This window comes from Argopecten irradians, chromosome 16 (assembly GCF_041381155.1).
Source record: "Argopecten irradians isolate NY chromosome 16, Ai_NY, whole genome shotgun sequence".
NCBI classification, from domain to species: Eukaryota; Metazoa; Mollusca; class Bivalvia; order Pectinida; family Pectinidae; genus Argopecten; species Argopecten irradians.
Genome location: NC_091149.1, coordinates 4,582,471 through 4,609,176, shown reverse-complemented (window position 1 = coordinate 4,609,176; position 26,706 = coordinate 4,582,471). Strand labels below are relative to the sequence as shown.

The 26,706-nt window shown below is 34.2% G+C and overlaps 1 protein-coding gene across 1 annotated transcript; it reads left to right on the top strand.

Moving 5' to 3' along the window:
• The first annotated feature begins 4,981 nt into the window (after positions 1–4,981).
• On the top strand, positions 4,982–19,507 carry LOC138310859 (probable serine/threonine-protein kinase clkA). Its single transcript, XM_069252191.1, has 5 exons — positions 4,982–5,083; positions 13,025–13,088; positions 13,727–13,895; positions 15,874–16,121; positions 18,420–19,507. The coding sequence occupies exons 1-5, from the start codon at positions 4,982–4,984 to the stop codon at positions 19,505–19,507; spliced, it is 1,671 nt and encodes a 556-aa protein (XP_069108292.1).
• Positions 19,508–26,706: the final 7,199 nt, after the last annotated feature.

Genomic DNA, 26,706 nt, shown 5'->3' with positions numbered 1-26,706 from the left:
CTATATTAATATTATTCTTTTGAAGTTTGGTTTACATGTACTTTCCAAGGGTATTATATGCATGTTTATATATTTTAATTTTGTGTACAAAGTACATTGACTTAACAAATAGAAATTCGGTCAGTATTTATATGTACAGTTTGAGCATTGTAATTAAACATACTGAAATAACTAAAGCATTAGGCCATTCCAATTTGATTTCTTGTTCTTCGGATTTGGGAATTTTAAAATAGGGGCAAGCGAGAGATTTTTTTTGTTCTTGTTGAAAACTCAAGAAATTTGAGCGAGCAAAGGTTTTCAGGAGATTTTTTTCTTCAGATTTTAGTGTTTATTTGATGAAATAACACTAAATAATATCATTAATATAGCTATTTAAAAATCTGTGAATGAGTGTATAGAACTAAAGCCTGTTAAAAGAACGATAGAACGGCAGAATAAGAGGAAAAAAAACGGAAATCTGTTAGTTGGTTAAAGGAATGGGATTTTAGATATATTTTTTATATCAATATCATTTTTGTCACAATTATGCGCAATGTTTTGCTGTTTTATTGTTAATATAACTATATGATGTTTTATATTTATGATGTAAATTAGAATTTAATCAGTTTACAACACCGGCTTGATATATGTTTAGTACAGTGTGATAAGTTAATTGATTGTCTAGAAGAAGTGTTATGTGGATTAGGTTAGGGGAATGAAAGGTGATGAGTGATAAGGTCGTAAATCACTACGCTTGATACCCCGAGGAAATATAGTCCTGTGCGGCGGTTTGTTGTCAGTTTCATTAGAATATGCATTTCACAATACGCCGTCAGAGGGCGTGTCGCTTTAACAGGTCATGTTTGTCGCCGGAAGTGATGTAGAGCCTTTACTCCTCGGAACGAAGTGAACATAGTTTTCCAAACACCACAATTATGTTTTCTTAAAAAAAGTCATAAATTGTATTACAAAAAAAGTTTACAAATTGATATATTCTCAGCATGTTTTAGTTGCTTTTGTTTTATTTTTATTCATTTTTCAAATTGGTTTTTGCGTTCAATTGTCATTCCTCACACGTTTTGCATATTGAATTTTTCCTGTCCATCCTTATCTAAAAACTTGAAACGTATATGTAATTCAAAAGAAAGATACAGAGTACTTGAACACCAATTAATTACTCATACTGACAGTTACTTTTACACATTTGTATTAACAATTCACAAATAGACAAACAAATAAACAAACAATCAAACAAAAAAAACACATTTCTCTACGTTTTAATATAACATGAGGAAATACAAAACATTTAATGAATATTTTATGGGGAACGAAAACAGGTACGGGAATAAAAAAAAACATTAAAATTTACGCTAGGGTTAAAACGAAATCATTATAAAACATTCATAATGACAAAGCGACCCAATGACATTTAAGGTCGACATTCCTTCATGACATAGAAAAAACCACAAAGTCCATCACCATAGGCTTGTAGGCAGAATTGGCCGGAGGTAATGTTATAAGGTGACCGGGCTTGGTCAGTGGGACATCGTCGTGTGTTGTACTATTCCTACGCTGAATCTGTAATGCAAGACTAGCTTATAATGGATTCGTAAATACATAGGTGTTATATCATGTATTCCTTGATTTTTGTAGTTGTTTATTTAAAAAATCAATATAAAATATATAAAAATGAAACACAAGGACAGACATGAGACACAAGGAAAGACATGAGACACAAAGACAGACATAAGACATAAGGACAACAGGACGACATGAGACACAAGACAGACATGAGACACAAGACAGACATGAGACACAAAGACAGACATGAGACAGAGAGACAGAGACAGAGAAGACATGAGACACAAGACAGACATGAGACACAAGGACAGACATGAGACACAAAGACAGACATGAGACACAAAGACAGACATGAGACACAAAGACAGACATGAGACACAAGGACAGACATGAGACACAAGAACAGACATGAGACACAAAGACAGTCATGAGACACAAGGACATACATGAGACAGAAAGACAGACATAAGACACAAGGACAGATATGAGACACAAAGACAGGCATGAGACACAAAGACAGACGTGAGACACAAGGACAGCCACGAGACACAAAGACAGACATAAGGCACAAGGACAGACATGAGAGACAAGGACAGTCATGAGACACAAAAAGACAGACATGAGACACAAAGACAGGCATGAGACACAAAGACATACATGAGACACAAGGGCAGTCATGAGACACAAAAGACAGACATAAGACACAAGACAGGACAGACATAAGACACAGAAGACAGACAGAGACACAAGGACACAGCATGAGGCACACAAGGAGACACAAGGACAGACATGAGACACAAGGATAGGCACACAAAACAATCGATAGTACAAACATAATAATCTTTAGTACATATGTATTGACTCATCATACTCATCGTTTCCTCACTCACAAAATAATCTCTATAGTACATACTTATTCACTAACCATACACATTATTTCCTTACTTTCATTTCCTAAGTACATATTTATTCACTCCTCATACTTCTTATTTCCAATCTACATTAGACCCTAGTATACATATTTAATTTGAACGTATGAAGATAATATCTTTTGTAAAACGGTAACAGCCATACACATCCAGACTCCTATAAAATGACTAAAGAACAAACGGACACATTGACGGATAGACAGACAAGGAGACAGATAGGTAGACAAAACAGAAATAGATAATTCATATGTTAATTAAGTGTTTTCTTAACAAAGGATCTAGACACTTATGGAAATTCTTTTTAAATTGTGAAATAATGCAATTGTTTTTCTTCTTATTCAATCTAAACGCAACAAAACACATATAAATATAAGCAGATATAATTTAATGGCAGAATTTAAACTTGTAGGCGTGAATAGTAACTTAATAACTCATAACACTGTCCAGTTACACCATTACCCTTAAGACTAAAGTTATTTATACACATAAACGCACTTTAATTAATGAACACGTCTCCATTTCAGCGAGAATCAAAGGTTCCCACAACACGACCGACCTGGAGTCACTAGGAAATACACCAATCAAGTACTCCTTCGGGCCTATACATTTCAACCAATCATAGGTTTTCATTTAATTTCTGCGGTCCTATTGCCAAGTCTGCATACGCCATAGCTTTACTATTATTTTCACTCGATTATATAATATTCTATTGTTTATCGTTTGAATCTATAAGTAGGTTCAAACCGATATATTGAAGTATATTGTCATATTTCAAATACACACAATAATGACCGACATTAAAGTCATTTAAGCATTGATGTCACATTTTAAAAAAAATATCTGGGTATAAGTTCCGTTGGCAGTACAACTGCACTAGGGATAGTAAGAAGGCCTTCTCTAGGAAGCTCTATTCACATGAACTGTAGATGAAGGACAAAGATTGAATTTTAAAATGACAGCTCATTAATTGCCGTGTTTGTATCTCTATTATGAATAGATTTGTCAATGCCATTAGTGTAAGCATAAATGGATTCTTAAGCTATTTAACCGCTGTCTATTAATGATAATGTGATAATTTATTTTGGAGTATAATAGCGATAAACTATTATATCAAATATCATTTATAACAAAATCAATAAATACAATGTTTTCTCATACTCGAGGCTATTTTTGTATCATAATTGATCACAAGATAGTTCGGAATGAATGTAAGAATAACGTGTTTTTTTTTGTTTTGTTTCAATATACTTGCGGCGGTATGGTTGTTTTACGCAAATAGCAATAGCCTTGATGTGATCTCTTATACGAATTGACCAAGGCAATATCTTATCAATAATTTCACTATACGTGTAGTATAACGCGATTGTCTCAGTAGACGGAAAAGTCACATCAGAGACGGATTTTTTCTGTTTCAGATAGAGAAGAAATAAAAAGTTTTACAACGTGTATTAAATTTCTTCACATCACTGGCCCGTCCTGACTATCATACACCATGTCATAAAACCGTAAGACACACATGTAATAACACCATTATAACGTCACATGTAGGTTTGACGTCAAAATCTACATATGACGTCTCATGATTGTCTCGGTAGAAGGATACGCCACATCACAGACGGATTTTTACTTTTTTAGATAAAGACGAAATTAAAAGTTTTACTTATATTTCTATTAATAAAAGTTATTTGATAGACATAATCTTACACTCGTGACTATGTAATATGAAAGTTATAAACCTTGTTAAAGAATTTGAAATGCCACGAGCATTATTATTGAACTCGATTGATAAATTTCATAACACTATATTGACACTTGCTAGGCTTGATCACTATACGTAAGTACTAGCCGATTTTGTTTACCATAAAAGCATGGTTAACATAAAAACGAAATCCAATCCCTATATAGTCATGAGTGTAAGATCCTCGATTTTTGAAATATCCATGTGCGTTCAATTAGCTACAATTTATATAACTACTTGCCACTTATTTCGCGCAGCAATGGATCCATTCATATGCATTTTTTTCTTTTGAAAAAGACATTTCTAAACAGCAAGTAAGCTTCACTAAATTCCTTCAAAACATTCAATATTGCAATTAATTGTGGGGGATATTGTGTCTGAAGTCTTCTTATCTCTATAATGTTCACTTTATAGAGTGGATTCCCGAAACTCACAATCCGAGCTAAAATGTCAAGGGAAGGATTTTCGTAGCGTTATTTTTATTCACTAGTCCGGAAATTCGGATGCCTTGCATACATTTTCACCAAAACGAGCTGTGCTGTAACTTTTTACCTTTTAAATGTTAAATGTTCAAAACGAGTTGAAATCCTTGAGCGAGCTTTTGTTTTATTCTAATGTCTAATTTGGTTTATTAGACAGAATGATTGATTATCTGGTTTTAATTCTTTAAATTCTACACATGACAGATGTACTATATAACAACACACACAAGTATATGCACTGTTTTTTATGCTCAATGCGAAAGGCGACAAGGATGCCATGCGAAGAGCTAAATGTGACAAACGATAAGCGACAGGGATGCCATAGGAAGAGCGAAAATGTGCCAAGCGAAAAGCGACAGGGTGCCAAGCGAAAAGTGACAGGGTGCCAAGCGAAAATCAACAATGTACCTTGAGCGAAAATGTGCCAAGCGACAAGTGACAATCTGCCTTGAACGAAAAGCGACAATGTGCCAAGCGAAAAACAACAATGCCTATGCGAAACAGACAGTGTTTATCGCACTGTCGCTCTTTGCATGGTACAATGTCATTCCTAACTTGGTGTAATATCGTACTGCCGCATGGGAGATTGTCGCTCTTAACTTGACGCATTGTCGAACTGTCGATCGTCGCTAATCTAATCGTTTGACGTATTGTCGCTCTTCGATTTGTACATTGACTCACTGTCGCATGGTGAAATCTTCAATGCAACACTGCGACATGGCCGAATCATCCACCATATATATTATATCATTCAATCTGCTATTCAAAATCACATGAAATTCCTTATATTCGGTGAAACTCTCCTGTAAAACCCTGTCAAACTCGATAAAAAACGACGTCATATTTTCTTCTCTTTTGTGACACCTATTGCTATGAATGAGATAATATTTTTTTATCGTATTCTAAATATAATTATATGAATGCCAATTGAATGAGTTAAGATAGCAAAAGGAATTAAAACACACCAACTTGATACTCTGCTCTGGTAAGATTTCGATTACTTCCTATCGATCGTTCGCCTTGTGGAGAAGCATAACAGAATTACGTTTAATGATCAATAAATGCCTGAACGAGCATTTGTAAGCGAGATAGGTGTATATTTCATCGTGAGGTTACTGAACCGGCATCTTACTTGACTGATCCAATGCGGAATGATGTGAGTACGATGATGCGTTTATTTCTTTATTTATTTTTTTTGGATTGATATCATTTAATTATGATTATTCATTATTCGTAATTATTTTTAACATTTTCGCTATTTTTTTGTGTGTTTTGATACGATATATGTCAGGTATCTATGGAATCCTTTCGTTTATTAACATCATTCTAAATATCTTAAAAACTTTTGATTTTTATGCGATAGACTATCCGGCAAGTGTAGGACAAGACAGATTGACTGACTATCATTAAATACATAATGACCGAAATAAAAGTCATTTAAGTATTGATGTCACAATTTTTCAAATTTCATCTGGGTATAAATTGTTTACTAATTGTGTACATACGCCTGGTTGATGAAATAAAGTGTTTAAATGCATCATTTTAGTAATTTTTTAAGGGATTATTTTTTTGAAACAATACGAAACGTCAATATCTCTATTGTGAAGTCAAATGGCTAATCATAAAGTCAGATTTAGCATGAAAACAAAGAAAAGATAATTATATGTGCCGTAACTGGGCGAAATTTTGACATGTTTTTCTCTCCATGGTTAAAAAAACCATGATGTTTAATGAATAAAGCTGTGGAAATCATTCAAATGGTCACATAAACATTACACCTTATAATCGTTGGTGAGAACACGGGTGCTGTGCTCTGTAAAAATCTTGTTATTTATGCCTTATGTATGTTAAGATGGAAATACACCTGCAGAAATCACTTTACAATTACCAATACTGTAAAATATGAAATGACATTGTAGACAACAATAGGGCTTCATTGTCTGCCAATATGTTTTCATTTAATTGCACTGTTGTGTTAATACAATGATGTATGGCAGTAGATCTACTGCCAAAATGATTTCCAGCTCTTATTTGTACTTGTAAATTTAAAACTATGCATTAAATTGCTGGTGACTGTTCGTGGTCAATAAATAATGAAAAACTCTTCTTGATTCTTGAACAAATATGACATATATAACTTTAAAGATGTTACACTGCTGGCGAATGGCAATTTTTTCTTTAGCAAAAAAGGAGGGATGAATAATTGTTTTTTCTTTAATTACAAAAGTTACTTAATTTACAACATTACCGCAATTGAAAAGTTTGAGCTTCTTAATTTACTTGAAGAAAAAATATTAAAAAATAATTGATTGCGTCTCGAAAAAAGTCTATGCCACTATGCCCGATATGAAATAAAGCACTGATTGCGCATGCCCCAAAATCAAAATCAGTTAAAAAAATAAATTATATGTATTTTTGTATTAACAAGACACTTATATACATGATGGAACTTTAGTTGTTGATCAAGTGATTGGTGTCTTTTATCCTTTGTCGGCAGTGGAACATCTTTAAAATTAATAATAGATATGAATATCTTCATCTGATTATGTGTGTGTTACTTTACCGCTACTGGTTGCTTTGATAATTATTCCACTAACCCTCAACCTCTTTTCGAACAGCATTGGACAGTTGTCAGATGCGGACCACAGTCAGTTGATTTTCTCCGGGTGCTTTGGCTTTCCTCCACCTCATGAACTCATTCAATTACAGCCTAAAAATATGACGACCAGTTATAAAAAAACTGACAAAATTATCTCTCAGACTACATGATTATTGATCAATATATACATACTATTTACTGAAAACCAAGGTAAGAAAACAAACGTATTAATCCGCATTTTTTTTTTTTACAAAAATGCGTTCTTTTTCCTAATCGTATGCAAATAGCAACGTATCAGCTAAAAGTAGTCTACGACTATTTTGAAATATATTATAATACATTCCAAGAACAAATTCAATTAAATTCAATCGATTTTTTTTCTGAATCAATACACTATTCTTTCTTCCTTATTTAGAATATCTAGTCTAAGAATACATTGCATATTTGCGAACTTTTCTTAATTTGTCTATATCACTTGACAGTGTAATTGATTCCTACATATGAAAAATCAAATTTTGATGCATTTTTATCTTGTAACAAACATTTAGTATTTTATATCTGCGGCTGGTACCAACGCTGATCTGACCAATTTGACCTAAATATCCGAATACACAATATGTTTTAAAGCTGTGCACACCTGTAAATTGCTTGCATCCAATTTGACGGTTTTTGTTCAAATTAAAAAAGTAAAATAATAGTTAATAAAAATCAATATCGATCGGAAAAAGAAATACATCTTATGATATATGAAAAGTAAAAAAAAATCCTTAAAAATAAAGCTTTCTTTTTTTATTATAGATTAAGAAATGAATATGAAAAATTGTCTTCCAGTATTAAGTATAATTGTTGAGCTTTAATCCCGAATTTTATGAAGTACTGAGTAGGTAATGTTCCAAAACCAAACAAAACTGTTTAATTGATTAAAATGTTTAAACAGTAGCTACATTAAACGTAGTATAAAATCAATATGAACACCGTTCGAATATCACAATTTGCCTTGTTGATATATTGACTATTTAGGCCGTTGCTTCTTGAATTCTTGGTTTATCTTTATAGACTGTTTTGTACTTGTACGACAAAAAGTAGATCTGTAAGCGTTTTGATCAAAACTTGTCTATCTGACGTAAAGCTACAATACACCATTATTATCAATTCATCAATAAGAATACAAATGACAGTTCTGTAGCTACTTTTTGTACATAGCTACAATGACCGCCAGCGGCTTTTCATTTTATAGGACAAGTTATGCTTAAATATGTAAACAACAGGCCCATGGGCCTTAACGGTCACCTGACTTCATATACAGAATGAAACAAAGACGTATAAACACTATATATATTGGTCCATCAGGCCCTTGAAGTCAGTCAGTGATTTTATAAAAGTGACTTTTTAATGTATGAATATTATTTGGTTCCATCAAATCTGTGAATTCAGGAGAAATATTTTTTCAAATTTTAGTCATTTTGACCCCTTTTGGCCCCGCCCCTCTGGCCCCTGGGGGTCAGCTAGGACCAATATTGATAAGATGTTAAAATGCTATCTCAAGCTAATGATTCTAACCCAGTTTGACTCATTTTCTATGAAAACTAAGCAATAATGGTTAAGAAAAATCTGAGATCCCAGGGCCATGAAATTCACAATTCTTGTAATGAGTCTTAAAACCTTTCAATCTATGAAGAGTATCTGGTTCCATCAAATCTTTGAATTCAAAAGAAGATTTTTTTTAAATTTTAGCCATTTTAATTTGACCACTTTTGTTTAAGATCTAAATCGTCAATAGCCAATGTTATATTCAGGACATTCTAAGACAACAGGAAACTGTAGTGTCGGTGGTTTGAAAAAAATAACAATCATATGCCCTGTATACGAATCCGATGACATTTTGTAAACCAAATGATTGTATAACAATAATTCTCTTTTCTTTTTGTTGTTGTATTTACTGATTGACAAGATATCAAATAAATGATTAGGAATAATAATTTTTTTTGGGGAAACACTTTCGCTGCGTCAAGCCAAATATGAAAAATTTGCTGAAAAATTACCATTTTTGAGATTAAAATCTTATTTTTTCATTATCTGCGTAACAATAGCTACATATATTGGATATTGTACTCCTGATTTGTATTTGTTGTTCTATTGTGATCATTTTGATACCTCATTTGTCTACTTCGGTTGAAAAATGTCGATGTTATGACTATTTTTCATTTTTATTGAAATTCGAGATGGCGGCCATTTTGATGACGTCATAACCGGAAGTTCATCCCAACTTATGCAATGTTAACATTTTGATTTGTGATCAGCGGGTCATAAGGGTTAAGAAATCGGAGGTTTGGTGGGGGGGTTGCATGTGGGACTCGCCTAGCCTATAAGAATAATGAACCGGTCGTCACTCACAAAAAAGTTGATTTGAATGAATTTACCGAACAAAACTTGTATGAATTTATTACAAATAGTTCGTCTGTCAATCTTTTACGAATAGTTCTATATTCAACCAATCCTAACTCTATTTCAAAGTGGATCCAGAACACCCGTTGTTTTGTGCACGAAATTTAATATAGATAAACAATCATCCAATGAGCTTCTCCAGGATCATGATCATGACGTTACGATAAACGTAAATGAAACGTAACGTCATCATGTTACACATTTGTAAGTAACGTCGCGAATTTTCGTTTGATATATGTCATAACAACACTGAGATATTTTATATTCACTTTCCGAGCGGTTTATTCATGAATATTGTGGCAAATTTAATGGCATTTTCGGCACTTTTTAACGGACGATATTTCGACGGAAACCTAGAGCGAACTAATTGATATAAATATTTCGTTTCTACGAGGAATATAAAGGTTAATGTGACGCCTTCGAACTTGGTTGATGACGTTATCAAAGTCATATCGGTACAAATGTACCGATGAGAATGGGAAGGTGTTAACTTTACATCTAGTATAAAATCAAAACTTGTGCCATTGCATCGTTTCATATAACAAAACAATTATTGACTTTTTGTAGGTTAATACGAGGAATTGTTTAACCTTTGAAAGGTTATATTTCCATCGGCCTTTGGCCTCAGGGAATATCACCTTTCTGAGGTTTAACAATTCCTCGTATTAACCTACAAAAAGTCAATAATTGTATAATGTCATTCGCTATCAATCCATCAGCAAACTAATGAAGGTAGATTTTGTTATCCTATATGAAAATATCAAAGGTGCCTTGATAAACATCTCTAATGATTATTAATTATGTTTACTTCATAAAGATCTTTTAATTATCTATGACGTTTGACGTGTCAATATCATTAATCCATTACATTCCTAGGCTGCATTATCTTTATTGAATTTTAGTAAAAGCATAGAACATGTCTGGATATAATCTATGTAAGCTAAGATATATTTAAAGACAAGTCCAACTTATTCTTTAATTACTGCACTGAAGCTTACATTTAAATTCGATATAAATACAAATTCATTTATATATTTATTGCCATTAATCAATGACAAATATTTGACCAATCAATATTTGCATGTAGGCTTTATTTGCCTAGTATTTCAATTATCATCGCACATTCATGACTTAAAGGTCACACTTAAAAGCGAGTTCACTTGTAATATAATATAGACTGGATAAAAGAATAGATCGAATAAAGTCTATATTTAGCAAATGACAGACACTTTAATCAGTTTCGATGACTCATAAATTAAAATACATCATTAATTTCTAAAGACATGGAACGCAACCTTTCAATTAACGTCGGTATTATGTGGACGTACTCTGCAAAGTATTCGGGGTAGCACGACATCAGCTAGTAAAGGTCATAAGACAACACGACATTAAACTACAGCGTTATCAAATCAATCGAACTCGAACTCTTAATTAGCATAACGCAAGGTCCGTCCTAAAAAAGAGCGGACACGCGAGCATTCAAATAATTTTCAATGCTCTGGCTTATGAATCAGCTGTATACGCATATTTTATCATGGAATTATGCAGACCTTGATGACACAAAAAACAAGCATTCTGGATATTTGGATATTGTTGACGTCACACTATTATACTAATCATAAAACATATATTAGTAACAGTGCCATTATTTTATAGTTCACTTTAGACCCCAAATTTCATCACAAGCACTTTCTTTTAAAGACTACCGTCGTTTGAAGTTTCAACAAAATCCTTCAACCCGTCTGGAAATGAGCAATTGGCAAAGCAATTTATTTTTAGTAACAGTAACATTTGTAGTTCACCTTTGACCCAAAATTCAGTCACAATATGTGTTTTATTATAACTATGTAGTTTCAACGAAATCCATCAACCCGCTCTCCAGTTATCGCTTGGAAACCAGCATTTGCCAAAGCAATCTCTCTTTAGTAACAGTAACCTGTGAAGGTGACCTTTTAACATTAAATTCTCCCACAACAATCTATTTTTAGCAACGGTGACCTTTGTAGGTGACCTTTTAATATTAAATTCACAAACGGTGTTTATTTTGGTTGACATTTTTGTGATGACGGTGCAATGACATAACTCAAATTTTGCTGTCAACACACGGCAAGCCTCGTGTTTACTAACTTTTATAACATGGCTGTGATGTCATCTATTGTTATAGCTTGAAGTATAGTCGTAGCAAAGTGTACTATTATCACCTACTACTTTGGAATAGTTACTTTTTGTTGTGGAATAGTTTGTGAACAATGGGAAAAGATAACTATTCTACAGTTGAAGGTAAATGTAGAGACTGGTGAACATAGCTTAGCAATTTAGTTAGAAATATATCCTTACACCAAGGTACTTTTCAACATTGTCGTGATGTATTTTTAACTAAATTTCATAACACCGATATATACAATTTCATCACTTCATTCCAAAAAAATGTCCTCATTTATTTCATGGCCATCGTATCCATAACCTAGAAAAGAATTCATGTTAACAAATCCAGAAGAGAGAAGATTACGATTAAATTCCATGAGATAAATGTTGAATGAAATTACAGATGCTTGACATGATTTTTCTTTTCATATTTCGTTATCCAAAGCACTTCCTATTCCATAAAAAACGGTATCTATCAAACAAATTTACAACATTTTTCATTTTTTGTCCAAATCACTTTAGATAAAATTTGATTAATTAATTATCTATTTTGTAATTCTTATAGGCTTATATCAAAATATCATCACTACTGTGTTCAAATCTGCATACAGAAATTTATGGTCCTCCATGTTTAACAGTGAAAACTAATCTAAGTAAATATTTCAGTGTGTGTACCATATAGTACCTGTGCATGGATCTTTCAAAAAATCATGCAAATCATGAATCTTGTTCTCCCGTTGAGGTTATGAATTAATAATAGGTCTCAAGGTTTAAATAGGTAGTAAGGGTTTACCTGAAGCTGTGGAATAGTTAAGCAATACCCAGTGTAATAGTGAAGAGTACCAGTTACATTAGATGTCATGTTTGAAGTGTAAGAAACACCTCAAACTGTGGAATAGTCAAGATAATGAATAGTTCTCGGCCCTTACCGTGTTTAAAAAAAATGTATTAACTTAACTATTCCACAGTTTTCGGTGTTTCTCCTATACATATTACGGGTTACAATAAACATGTACACATTCGTGTAAGATTTAATTATTCCGTAGATTGATTTTCAATTTACTTAGCGTGATAATTTCCATAATATAAGAGTTTGTAAGTATTGATTCAGTATTTTTTATTTCAGGATAGTATGGGAGCGTACTACACAGTATTGCTGGTGTTTCTGATATCTCGAATTCCCCAAACATGTAAGTTTCCTGTTATACAGTTGAAACTCGTCATCATGAGTATTTAAATCTCGAACTATGTTAAAATTTAACTATTTCGGTGTTCCATATCAAATTTCATGAAAAAATATTTTAATTTATTTCCCTTTATAGCGAGATTTGTCTGTTTTGATTGCAAGATGTCTTTTATCGACTTGAGGTTATTTAATATAACGATACCGGACAAATAAAAAAAAACACCATATTATATCATATGTTATCACATAACTGGTTCGTCCAGCCATGGCATACGGTCATGTCATAAATATCGTAAGGCACATATGTAATAACACTATTATGACGTCACATGCAGTTTTTACGTCATTTCATCTATATAACAGTAGAAATTCGACTTCCGTCTACTTAAACAATCATGTGACGTCATTTCTATTAATAAAAGTTATGCGATAAACAGAATCATACACTCGTTACTATGTGATATGAAAATCAAACTCGTGTCAATTATTGAACTCGTAGTAGATGTAAACTGCTACTCGTTTGATAAATTTTATATCACATAGCCACACATGTAAGATCCCCCATATAAAGTTTTTGTAAACTGTTTTAAGAATTATTGATAAGAGTGGTATTTTTAGAAAAATGTTAACTCTTCTGTTCAGATGCAGTTAAGCGGATACTCACTTTTATGACGGAAAAGCAGACATGGAACGAAGCATCGTTAGTGTGTAATATGAAAGGTGGGTATCTCTACAAGGACGATTCCGCCGCTATAGCTACCCAAGTCGGAGATTTTGCGGATCTTGAACCCTGGAAATCACAAGCAGATATGTAAGTTGGATTAGTTATTGTGACAGCTTAAGATTTTGATTAGTGTAGTACGGTATACCCTTATATTTAGAAATAGTGATATTTCAGTCTGTGATACATGTATTTCTTTTTTACAGATAAGTTCATTGCACCATAGACACATGAAAATAGTTAGTTACGTGTCAACATCGATGACGTCATTAACAATGTACGCCACATCTGAAGTTTAAATCAACGTCTATGTTGTTTTAAGCTTTACACCATTCTGACAGTAATTTAAGACGGTATTATACCTTTCTCTGATTGACTTAAACATGAAATAACATTTATTTGTAAATCACGGATGTAGAGATACATATCATTAATACATCAATTATATAGCTATGTGCTCTCAAATCTTAAAGCTAGATATACCATAACTGGACTAAAATTTTGACATGCTATTTTTTTCTTAGAGATGCTCCACCGACGACAGAGCATAAATGATATTAATCACTTGAACAATGATTGGTGTTTAACCGTGTATATACATGTTGTATATGTCTAATTAACACAAAAAATATTATAAATTAATTTACTTTGCCTTTGGTGCATGCGCAATCAGTACTTCATTCCATATAGGATATTGTGACAGTGCCACGGATTTTTTTCGGGATGCAATTAATTATTTTTTGTAACTTTAACTTGAAGTGAAGTGAGAAGCTCAAACTTTTCAATGGTGGTAATGGTGTAAAGAAAGTAACTGAAGAAAAAATACTTAATCGTCTGCTCGTGTTTTTGATAGTGAAAAAATGTCATTTGTCAGCGGTGGAGCATCTTGAAATATTCTATTTAAAACCATCCTATTTGGTGAATTAAGCTGTTCAAATGGACTGAAAATTACATTAACTTTAGTTACAACACGCTTTATGCACTGTAAAATTCGTGTTCTTAATGCATTATGTATGTTTCGGTGACAAACATGCAGAAATCACTTTACAATTACTAATAATAATGTAAAAATGTAAAATAATTTTTTGACAACCAATTGTCTTTATGACCGTATGTACTAATTTCACTGCACGTAATTAAAATGATTTTAGTAGCACTACCCAAAAATCATTTACAGTTGACTTTCCAAATTAAAACCTATGGATCGTAGGTATTGCAGGAAGTTGGTAACTTTTTGTGGCGAATAACACATCATACGCGCTTCGTGATTCGTCCGTATGAAAAATAGGGCACATATAACTAATTACACATATGTCTGCCAAGTACAATGGAAAAGCTCAACTGTATGGAGCATTCGGCTGGTACGCATTAGACAAACTTCGTGGTGGCTAGTCCAATTCCTTCACAATAATAGATATTCCTTCCATACCTGACAGGGTTATCCCGCGGTTGCTAGGGAAAAGATAACTCTGTCTTTTACCGTGGTAGGGAAAAGACAGCCTTTTACCGTGGTAGGGAAAAGACAGCTCACACGCGCTTGACAAAGATGTCATCGATACATGCGTAGATAATTGTCGATGAAGTAATTAATTGTCAACACTATAAAAATAATGTCTAACCTGATTTTTTTTTAAATATGGGAGAAAAATAATCCTCCGGTTGACCAGCCAAAATCTTTTCTCGGGTTGAGATATCCTTTTCTCCCATACTTCACAGGGATATGCCGTGGTTGCTAGGGAAAAGATATCTCTGTCTTACACAGGTGGGTGTAAGACAGCTCACACGCGCTAGACAATTATGTGACGTCATCAATACAGTTGGAAACCAACAGGAATTTCGTCCTTTATCTGCTAAGTATGGAAGAAAAAGCATCAAATACGTGTCTGTGAAGTGGACAAGGATATCTCAACCCTCGTGAAAGATATCGGCCGTCAACCCTCGGCAAGCCTCGACCAGCCAAAATCTTTCACTCGGGTTGAGATATCCCTGTCCACTTGACAGACCCATGAAAGATTCTATTAATCCTCATATATTTGATACATCAACACACGAGTCTATATTGTTGTAGGAACAGAGACTTCTGGATAGGCCTTGGGTACAGTGGAGCTTCCGATGTTCATGGATATCCAGTATATACATGGAACAGCGATTGTGTGTTGATGGACAATGTGAACGATTACACAGACTGGCATCCTAGTGAACCAAAATCCCCTACGTCAAATGAATGCATTTACAGAAATCGCGCCACTGGAAATACGAACTGGTTTACATCAAATTGCGCAGCCGATAAATACTACATTTGTCAAACTGACTCAGGTGAGTGATTTCAATTGATATATTTTCATTACAAATTTTATAAAGTTATATCACTATTTTAAAGTTTGAATATTGGTAATTTTTAAACCCGCATGTGTATAATCCTGAGTAATAACATCTCTTTTAACTTTATCTATTTTGCTCTGCCACAAAAATCAAATAAAAGATAACTTTCTTCATCACTTTATTACCTGGAAACAATCCGAATGGCAATACCAGGGAATTAATGGTTCATTCACAAAGTAGATGGAATTTGGCAGTCCGAAACATCTGCAATCCGGACGAGTTGATATGGGGACGCATGTGTTCAGATTATCGAATCAAATATTACAATCAATTTATCAATCAGGTGTTGCCATCTTTACATGATTGCGTTTCGGATGCTGATAAAAAGCTTTTTTTTGTGTATTTCTTATGGGCTTAAATTAATTGTTGAAAAGCAAGAAATTTTATAATAACTCATATTTCATACGGCCTTGTTATACATACTTCATATGATGTCACATGCTGTTTTGACGTCATTATCTATGTCTTAGTAGAGGAAACGTCACATCCGAGCCGGATTTCTGCTGTATATATAGAAACGAAATTAAAGCTTTGGGTATATTTCTATTCATAAAAGTTAGGTGATAAATAGAATCTTACACCCGTCACTATGTGATATGAAATTTATCAAACTCGTTAAGTAATTTGATATGACACTCGTCTAAAGGCTTGTGGCATATCGAAGTATTGAACTTGTTTGACAAATTTCATATGACATAGCCACTCATGCAATATCCTCTGTTTGTAATTTTATAAACTGGTGCATACCATAACAGAATAATCTTCTCCACATTCCAAAATATCATATTCTATAATAGTACTAGCTCATATTTTTGAAATTTTTGTTGTATCTTAGTGGATGTTTGAACTACCTTTCCGAAACAAAACTTTTAAGTTTCTAAAAAAAAACCAAAAACATTAGCAAATATCTATTGATAGCCTAAAATGAGGTAACAACACCAAATAATTGCAATATCCCCTGCGTAATCTATGTTAACAGTGAAGATTCATTTCGCTGATTTGCTGTCTGGCGCAGTGATAATCAACTAACAGACAGGTAATTAGGACGACCGCGAGGAACATAAGACGACCCGCGATATGGAAATTAATATTTGATTTATTTTAATTACATTGTTCGGACTTTACATAATTATCAATCTCGTTTTACAATCCCACTTACAGATCCACTACCTTTCTGAAACGACTTTTAAATTTTAAAATGAGATTGTAAAAAGAGATTGATGATTTTGTAGAGTCGCAAAAGTTACAATTTAATATAAATAAATTAAATATTTATTTTCATAACGCGGGTCGTCTTATTTTTCCCGCCGTCGTCCTAAATACCGCGCGGTAGTTGAATATCACTGCGTCAGACGGCAAAACGGCGAAATGACTCTCTACTGTTTTCATATATTACGCAGGAAATCTTGCATATGTTTGATGTTGTAACCTCATCTTAGGCATCGGTATATATTTTCTGATGTTATTAATATTTTTAAGAAAGAAAAAAAACTTTATATTTTGCTCCGGAAAGGTAGTGGGTTATTAACACCATCGTAACCATTCTGATTTTGTCTTTACTCTTTTTAATTTAAAACAGCTGATTCATGTAACATACCTCCCATCAATGACGCACGTGGTTCTGGTATAGAGGATGAGTTATATAATACAGTGACTTTGGCTTTCTGTGACACCCGTTGTACTTACGCTAAATGCGTTGCATATGCCTATAAACCGACCACTCAATCCTGTTACATGTATATAAACTATGATATTCTACACTTCGATGACCAATCAAATCGACAAAGCGATTCTGGATGTGTCTTGTATTTAAAGGGATGCTTTGAAGGTATGTTACGCTTTTTAAACCTTACTTTCTTGAAATTGAATCACTAATCGAGTATGCGATGAGTACGAATTGATGTTTTGGCATTATACATGTATATTATATTGTAAATTATGTTCCCTATGGAACACTTATGAGAAGTTATATAATATATTAGTTCTCGATTTATATACATGTATCATTTAAGATCTTCATCTTTTATCTTTATGATAACAAGGACTTTATGTAAAAGATATGTGTGTATACGACAAATGTATGGAAATGTTTTTCACGCAGTTCATGTTGTAAAAATATGAATACTTCAAATGTGATTTTTCATAACTTATTTGACCTTGTATTTTGTTTCAGCGGCTGTTGATACTGCCTCGTATGCCGTTACCAATGGTAACTCCGGGGTAGATGTTCAGTGTTCAGCACTTACATATGCTGTAACGACGACAGCGCCAATAACGGCAACGACAGTTATAGCAACGACTACAACAACGGCGTTATCTACTACAACATTAACTTCAACGGCAGAAGAAACAACATCAACGCCGTCAGCGACTATATCAACTTCAACAACACCGTTGTCAACAACGACAACTGCAACAACACCGATCCCTTCGTCGGCTCACGAAACAACAACGAAACCAGTAGTATCTACAACGATAACAACAGCGTCGTTATCGACTATAGCATTAACATCAACGGCAGGAGAAACAACAACACCAACACTGTCAGAGACTACAACAACATCACCCACACCACCAGCGACTACAACAACAACGCAAACACCGTCAGCGACTTCAACAACATCACCCACACCACCAGCGACTACAACAACAACACAAACACCGTCAGCGACTTCAACAACATCACCCACACCACCAGCGACTACAACAACAACACAAACACCGTCAGCGACTTCAACAACATCACCCACACCACCAGCGACTACAACAACATCACCAACACCGTCAGAGAGAACAACGACATCACCAACACCGTCAGAGACTACAACAACATCACCCACACCACCAGCGACTACAACAACAACACAAACACCGTCAGCGACTTCAACAACATCACCCACACCACCAGCGACTACAACAACATCACCAACACCGTCAGAGACTACAACAACATCACCAACACCGTCAGCGACTACAGCAACATCACCACCACCACCAGCGACTACAACAACATTACCCACACCACCAGCGACTACAGCAACATCACCCACACCACCAGCGACTACAACATCATCACCAACACCACCAGCGACTACAACAACATCACCCACACCACCAGCGACTACAACAACATCCCCAACACCACCAGCGACTGCAACAACATCACCCATACCACCAGCGACTACAACAACATCACCAACACCACCAGCGACTACAACAACATCACCCACATCACCAGCGACTACAGCAACATCACAAACATCGTCAGCGACTACGACATCATCACCAACACCGTCAGCGACTACAACACTGGCTTCTGATTCGATGAATACAACAGCAACAGCGCTATCCATAACATCACTGATGAATGAAACAACACAATCGCAATCGACTACGACAACTCAACAAACAACAATCTTTAATACTGTTACTGCGAATCTCTGTCAATGTACCTGTACTGTCATTCAATCAGCATCTGAGGAAGACGTTATGGAAAGAATGATGAGACTTCATTCAAAATTAGTTGTGAATAAAACTGAACTAAGTAGCACCATACGACGACTAAGTTGTGCGAGTGATCCGAGGGATTCAGCAACTGCCCTTGGAGTATTCGCTTCAGTTTTTCTAATATTTTGTCTTTCAGCCATCATACTCGCCGATATACGATCGCTATTTGTTGCAGTGAAAACGTGCAAGTCGAAACCAAACAAACACGTTGTAGTGTGCTGACAAAGAAATCAACAATAAACAATAAAGATTGAAAGAAACCAACTCTACATGAAGTTCGAAAATTGGCTCATTTGTAATATCTTAAATGATTGAGTCGCCCAAATCAAGACAACATGACGATTTTTATTTCAAGAAAAAAAAAACCCTGCACATTGTTAAGAATAAGCATATCCTACATTTCATTTTTGAATGGAAAGAAACATGCTTCAACTGAAGGCAAGATATTCAACAAGTATAACTGCATCAGTTTTCTATTGTATTATAGGGATCACTAAAGATGCTCCATTGTTGACAGAGTATAAACGATACACACCATTTGAACAATAATTGGTGTTTAATCGGGTATATATATGTCTAAGTAATAAAACAAATGGATATATATCATATTTTTTTTATGGTGCATACGCAATCAGTACTGCATTACATATATGCCATAGTGACATGAAATTTTTTCGGGACGCAATTAATTTTTTTTTCCATCTTGAAGTTAAATTAAAAGCTTAAACTTTTTAATGGTGATAATGGTGTAAAGTCAGTAATTTTAGTAAATGAATACAAATACTAATTCGTCTGCTGCACCTGTTTTTTTAATTGGGAAAACATACCATTCATTAACGATGGAGCATTTTTAATATCCATGAATCTGAAGCAAAAATATTTCGACCCAAGTCAAAAGAGCATAATAAAATCAGAACTTTTGATTTTTTTTTCAAATTTCAACAATGGTTCTCTAATTCAAACACAATTTGTCACTTCTTTACAATAACTTCACAAACTTATGAAATGCTTCTTGGACAAAACAATAAAAGAATATAATTTTACTCTTGCAATGTATTAGTGTAATCGTGATATAAATTAAAAGGACGAAAACTGAGTTTTGCAAACTCGGAACCAAGGAATTACCGATGGTCCAGGAATTTGTTTTGAGGAATATCGCTTTGCAGCTAACCAAATTACACAATTTAAATGTATGTATATTATACTAGTAATTACGTATAAGGTGTCAGAACGTATTGACTTTCAAGGAATGGACATGTATCTACTTGACATTCTGTAAAATGCAATAAATTTATTACCTCAGAAATAAATTGCAATTTAACTTATTACCCTAGAAATATATTGCAATGATTTTTTTATTACTTTAACTTACTTTAGCAATGGGAAAAGTTATTTGCAGCATTTCAAGGCATTCCAGTCCTATACCTTGTGCAAACGTTAAGTTAGTGAAAATATAAAATGTATGATAGCAGGCTTTTCGGAGATGAAATCCTGGTGCTTTATGTGCTGTAATAAACAAAATGTTGTACTTTGAAAGTGTAACATAAATAATAGGAATTCTTGTACATAATATAGTAACAACTACAGAACGTTTTGACGATTTTTTACTCTTCACACTTAAGACAAAGTCGACTTAATTATTGTTTAGATAAGTCTCTTACAAGAAATACAAGGCTTGCGGTCTGTTTTAATCAATTTTAGCCACTGTCGCTCACTTTCCAGCTGATCTAAATAAGGCCTAAGTTCTACCCATTTTTTAAGAAGAACAGTTCCATGGATAAGAAGAACTTTAGACCTGTCAGTATTTTACTTACCATATCGAAAATCTTTGAAAAAATAATAATTGATTAGCTAAATAATGTTTATGCTTATCTTTAGCCCTTTCCTGACAGCCTTTAGGAGTGGTTATGGGTGTCAGTTTGTCCTGTTGCGGGCACTTGAGGACTGGAGACAGGCCTTGGATAACCATCAATATGTTGGTGCTATACTCATGGATCTGTAAAAGGTCTTTGACTACATTTCTCATAACCTGCTTCTTGGGAAGTTGAAAGCGTATTGCCTTAGCGAGCAGGTCATCGATTTCGTTAGCAGCTACCTGAGTGAGTGGCAGGATGAAGCAGGTCAGACTGCAACAGGACACCAGGAAATGGGCAGAAAGACCCTACGGGTCAATTGTGGGACCCTTATTTTTAAACGGTTTTATCAACGACAATTGTAATATTGGCATATACATGTAACTAAATTACACTCTTTCAGTGTCTCAATAATTTATTAGCAACACTAGCATTATACATAGAGGTTACACAACGAGTGGCTGTTGGATTTGGAATTTATTTCACACAAGTGAGTTATTTTTTAAAAGTTACAAAAGACACCAGCTTTAGCGAGTGTCTTTTGTAACTTTTAAAAAATAATTTACGAGTGTGGAATAAATTCCATATCCTACAACCATGAGTCGTGTGACCTGTTTCTACCACAATTTTATCCGATTTTAGCCAATAGAAGTACGATGATGATAAGTATGCTATCCAACAGCAGTTTTGGCGACAAGCGGCGATCACAGCATAGCTTGACGTCACTCGATTATTGATGACGTTGACAAATGATGACACGACACTCAGAAAGACGTAGTTCGGTCAAAGTTCACCGTTTCAGCCAATCAGAATGCGTACAGAGTTTATACCACGTGTGGTATAAACAAATTGTTAATCAACAGCTGCATCGTTTATTTGATACCCTGAGAGTTGCATAACAATGACTATTGTGGTAGAAACTAGTGTTCAATATTGACTTACTGTTTTATTCCATGTGACTCTCCTTTTAATATACCTCTAAAGTTTAAAATTTGTCTGTGTGATTGTAAAATTTATCTTTTTTTTTCATGTCTGTGATATTTTATAAGTCATTTAGTTGTAAAACTACATATATATATATATGTTCGTTACAAGAATAGCACTCCAGTGCTAATGTTGTGTTTTGATCTCAAATATGACGTAAATAAAATTTCTTAAATCTTGAATCTTGAATCTTTAAAAGACGACAAATATTGAAGATACGTGTACACTTGACTGTAAAAATCCAAGGCTTACTTCAACACCAGTCTATTTTCGATTCAGGCCTATTATCTAGATTTTACGGTATATAAAAACACATGAAATACAATTGCAAAAGTTTGGTTATCTATAAATGTGGAAATTTAATTGTTATTTCTTCTAACCTAAGTATAGAAGTTTCATGGAAAGGGAGATAATTCATGTTTTGTACCTCTAGATTTTCAATTACTTAAAAATATTAGATCATATTTCTTAAATAATTGCGTTACATCTTTTATTTAAAATGTATTGTTATTGCAAAAATATTACAATCAACACTGTTATACATTACATATATCTCTCATTATAAGTAATTTGTTTCCCTGACTTGAATAAAGATAGACGAATGAGGGGTATGCGAGGTGTTACATAGATGATATATGGACGCACGGTCGGTTTCGTGCAATCAGTTCGAGGAATGTGGAGGGGGTGGGGGATGGGGGTATAAGAGGAATGCAAGTTCGAGTTAGAGGGTATAATAGTGTATCAGATGTAAGATTGAACAGATATCGGTTATGTAAGATATATTTTTAAAGAATGAGGGGTATATGACGAAAAAATGTTCGAGCTATCCGGAGTTTTCTGGCATAGATTATATGCCATCTTTGCATACAACAGAGTTAGCTTCCTTGCGGCTAGGTATCCATTTTGACGTCATTATTTTTGGGGAGGCGCAATTCACGTCGTTTTATCACAAAAGTATGATGTTATGCTCGCAAAACCTTGACGTCACAATCAATACCTACCCGCAAAGACAAATAAGTCTGTAATAGGCAAAGACAAAATAGGGGCACGATCACGCGATCAGTTCGAGGAATGGGGATATTCGAGGAATGCGAGTTCGATTTAGAGGGAGTTATACTGTATAAGATTTAAGATATAGGTTTCATAATATATATTATATAAAAAATACAAAGTGCTAGTGTGTGACATATCTATTGACATGTCTTAGTAATTGTTTATAAAATATATCTACAATAACACTACATATATTTGATTTAAAGGAAGAAAGTCTTTAGCCTTGAAGGTAATGAAGTTTTTATTACATTTTTCAGTGAAATTGAAATTCCGTTCGATATTCTGATTTTTGTTTGTTTCATTCTCGATACTTTAGGGGCTACTATCACTGTCATTATATCCACCTCTGGAATATGACAAAGTCTATATCATTTTAATGAAACTCAACAATAAATTATAATATGTATATAGTATACGATTATATAGTTTGGTTTGTGGGGAATATGCTTATACTTTACTATGACACGTGGACACTTGTATGACGTTTATAGTATCTAATGCTAGCAGATGACCAAGGAAAGGATTTTCTCACTAAATGAAATAAATAGGAGCAGAGTATATAGACATTTCAACAACATAAACTACTTATTTTATGTAGATTTTGATAAGACATATTGTTTCCATAGCGTGCTAAAACTCTATCGAGTACATACCTAAGCCTAAGTCCAGATGCAAAAATACTCTGCTATGTCGTATTAACTCCTATGGTGAATTACCATTGTCTTGTTTGCACCGCATTCTCATTTCGTGAACTTTGTCAGAATTAGTTAACTATCATTTTCAATTGTAATATCTGATATGGTTTTGGGTTTTTCTTTATATACATGCTATAGAGTTTAACGTTGTCTAAATATTCTGCCATCTTTGATATCTTCACTGAAAACCGCTTCTGCTCGGCGTTTTAATCGAATAGAAAGCTATAATTATCATTGCAAAGCATTTTACCGTTGTAAGTTGATGGGAACCACAATCCGCGATATACGCAACCATGCTAGGCCTAATAAGACTGTACGTATTTATCAATTAGCAGTAATTGATCTCCTGTGGTGTGTGCATTGATTCGTGTATGGTATAGGCAATCAGGTGAGCGTGTATCCCGATAGTAAATTAATCCAAGCATTACATATGATGTTGTAGGTAAACCAAGGTAAAATGGGGGTTCACCAAAGGGTATATTAACAGTTTATTCAAAGGACCAAACTACCTACATTGTACCTCGTCTGCTGTCGCATACAAAGCCTTCAGATTTGCTATGGCAAACTCCATGGGTGAATATAACGATAGTGATAGTAAACCCTGGGATAACGAGGATGTGTTTGTTCTGCTCTTTACATATCATTATTGTATAACGTTTGAAAAAGAATTCGAAATCAATAAATAGATATATCCCTATACATAAGTAGTATCTTCCTCCAAACAGCATTCGTTAGACGGATTAAATGATGTCGAACAAACGCCGTCACCCAAGCGTACATCGCGTTCGGGAATTCCATTCCGTATCGTGGTCATGTACGGATTTTGGTTTGGTTTGTTTAGTTTTACGTCCTATTAACAGCCAGGGTCATGTAAGGACGTGCCAGGTTTGTTGGTGGAGGAAAGCCGGAGTACCCGGAGAAAAACCACCGGCCAGCGGTCAGTACCTGGCAACTGCCCCACATGGGATTCGAACCCGCATCCCAGAGGTGGAGGGCTTGTGGTAATATGTCGGGACATCTTAAGAACTCGGCCCCCGCGGCCCCAAAAGCTGGAGTACCCGGAGAAAAACCATCGCCGGAACTCCACCACATGGGATTCACGGCCACCGCAGCCGTTATTTTTATATTATTATTTAACTAACTAGGTACCCGTCAATATGATTTATCACTTGGTCATGATTCAGATAAGACCAAAATCTTTTGGAAGCATGTCCAGGTATAACAATGCCGCCAAGTGCTTGATAATCATGCACTGCAACCATAAGTGAGAGTATGAGCCTGTAAATGCATGACTGAAACCCTGACCAGAAAAGGGCATTAATCATGGAGAGTAGTCTCCAACAACAACTTTTAATAAAAAAACATCATTGCAACGTTTGAAAATATGACCTAAGTAATTTGAACGACCAACCATGTCACTTCTTGCGGTAAAACTCAAAAAATGTTATATCACAGATACATGCGTTAAAGTAGCTCAATAAGATGATGGAGAATATATACCGATGGTTATAAGAACAAGATTCCTGTATTTTTGATTTCCTTTTCGCAATACAATATTGACCGGAAGAATGTGTACATAACTTGTTACATAATATACACAGTATGGTGGCTCTTAATGTTTTAATGCATTCTGGAGGATAACGAAATGTCGGCCATTTTACATGCGGGTGACAGCTGTCACAACTTATGTAACGGAATATATTACTAATTAAGTGTCGGTATCTCCCTATACCGAGACCTCAAACAATAATAATGACTTAATGGATGAAAGATTCATATCACGGATGGCGGATCAAGTATATAAACATATCTACATTCGTTCATTCGTAGTCACACCAACTTACTATTTCATTTCGGTAACGTTACGTAAGTATAACTTAACCAGTATTTTAGAAGTAATTATTTCGGATTTCGTAAACTTGCATGTTATTCTTATTTATTGTATTTACTATTGTAAGATGATTTTAACACTTATAAGTTATTATTATCTTGAAAATTTTAAAGATATTATGATCAACCTATCGTCTACTTGGAGAGAGTGAATGTTTATAAAGAAAAGCGTTGTAGAGTAATCTTTATTTAAACGTTATTGCTTTTTGAAAAAAAGTAATATTTTGAAAAATATGGCAGTATATTCTTAGATTAGATTGACTCCAGGATCTACCCTTGAGATAACTTTCCTAATCACTAACTGAACTTGGAATTGATTTCAATGTTTTACCACTGCTTGTGAAGAGTTCAGCATTCGAAATAAGACCGTAGTCTTCACCTTTACTCAATACGCTCATCAAAGTCACTTTCTGAACATATTTAATGTTTTATCATGTACTGAAAACTAAATGGGATTTAACTTCGCTAATTAGAATTTTGTGGTTATACTGTATGTATATTTATTTTTAGATTTTGATTTCAGGGATGCAGTCTACA

Coding starts and splice junctions, on each gene's coding strand:
- LOC138310859 (XM_069252191.1), top strand. CDS start 4,982: ATGCCATGCGAAGAGCTAAATGTGACAAACGATAAGCGACAGGGATGC. Junction 13,089..13,726: donor ATCTCGAATTCCCCAAACAT/GTAAGTTTCCTG, acceptor TCTTCTGTTCAG/ATGCAGTTAAGCGGATACTC. Junction 13,896..15,873: donor TGGAAATCACAAGCAGATAT/GTAAGTTGGATT, acceptor ATATTGTTGTAG/GAACAGAGACTTCTGGATAG.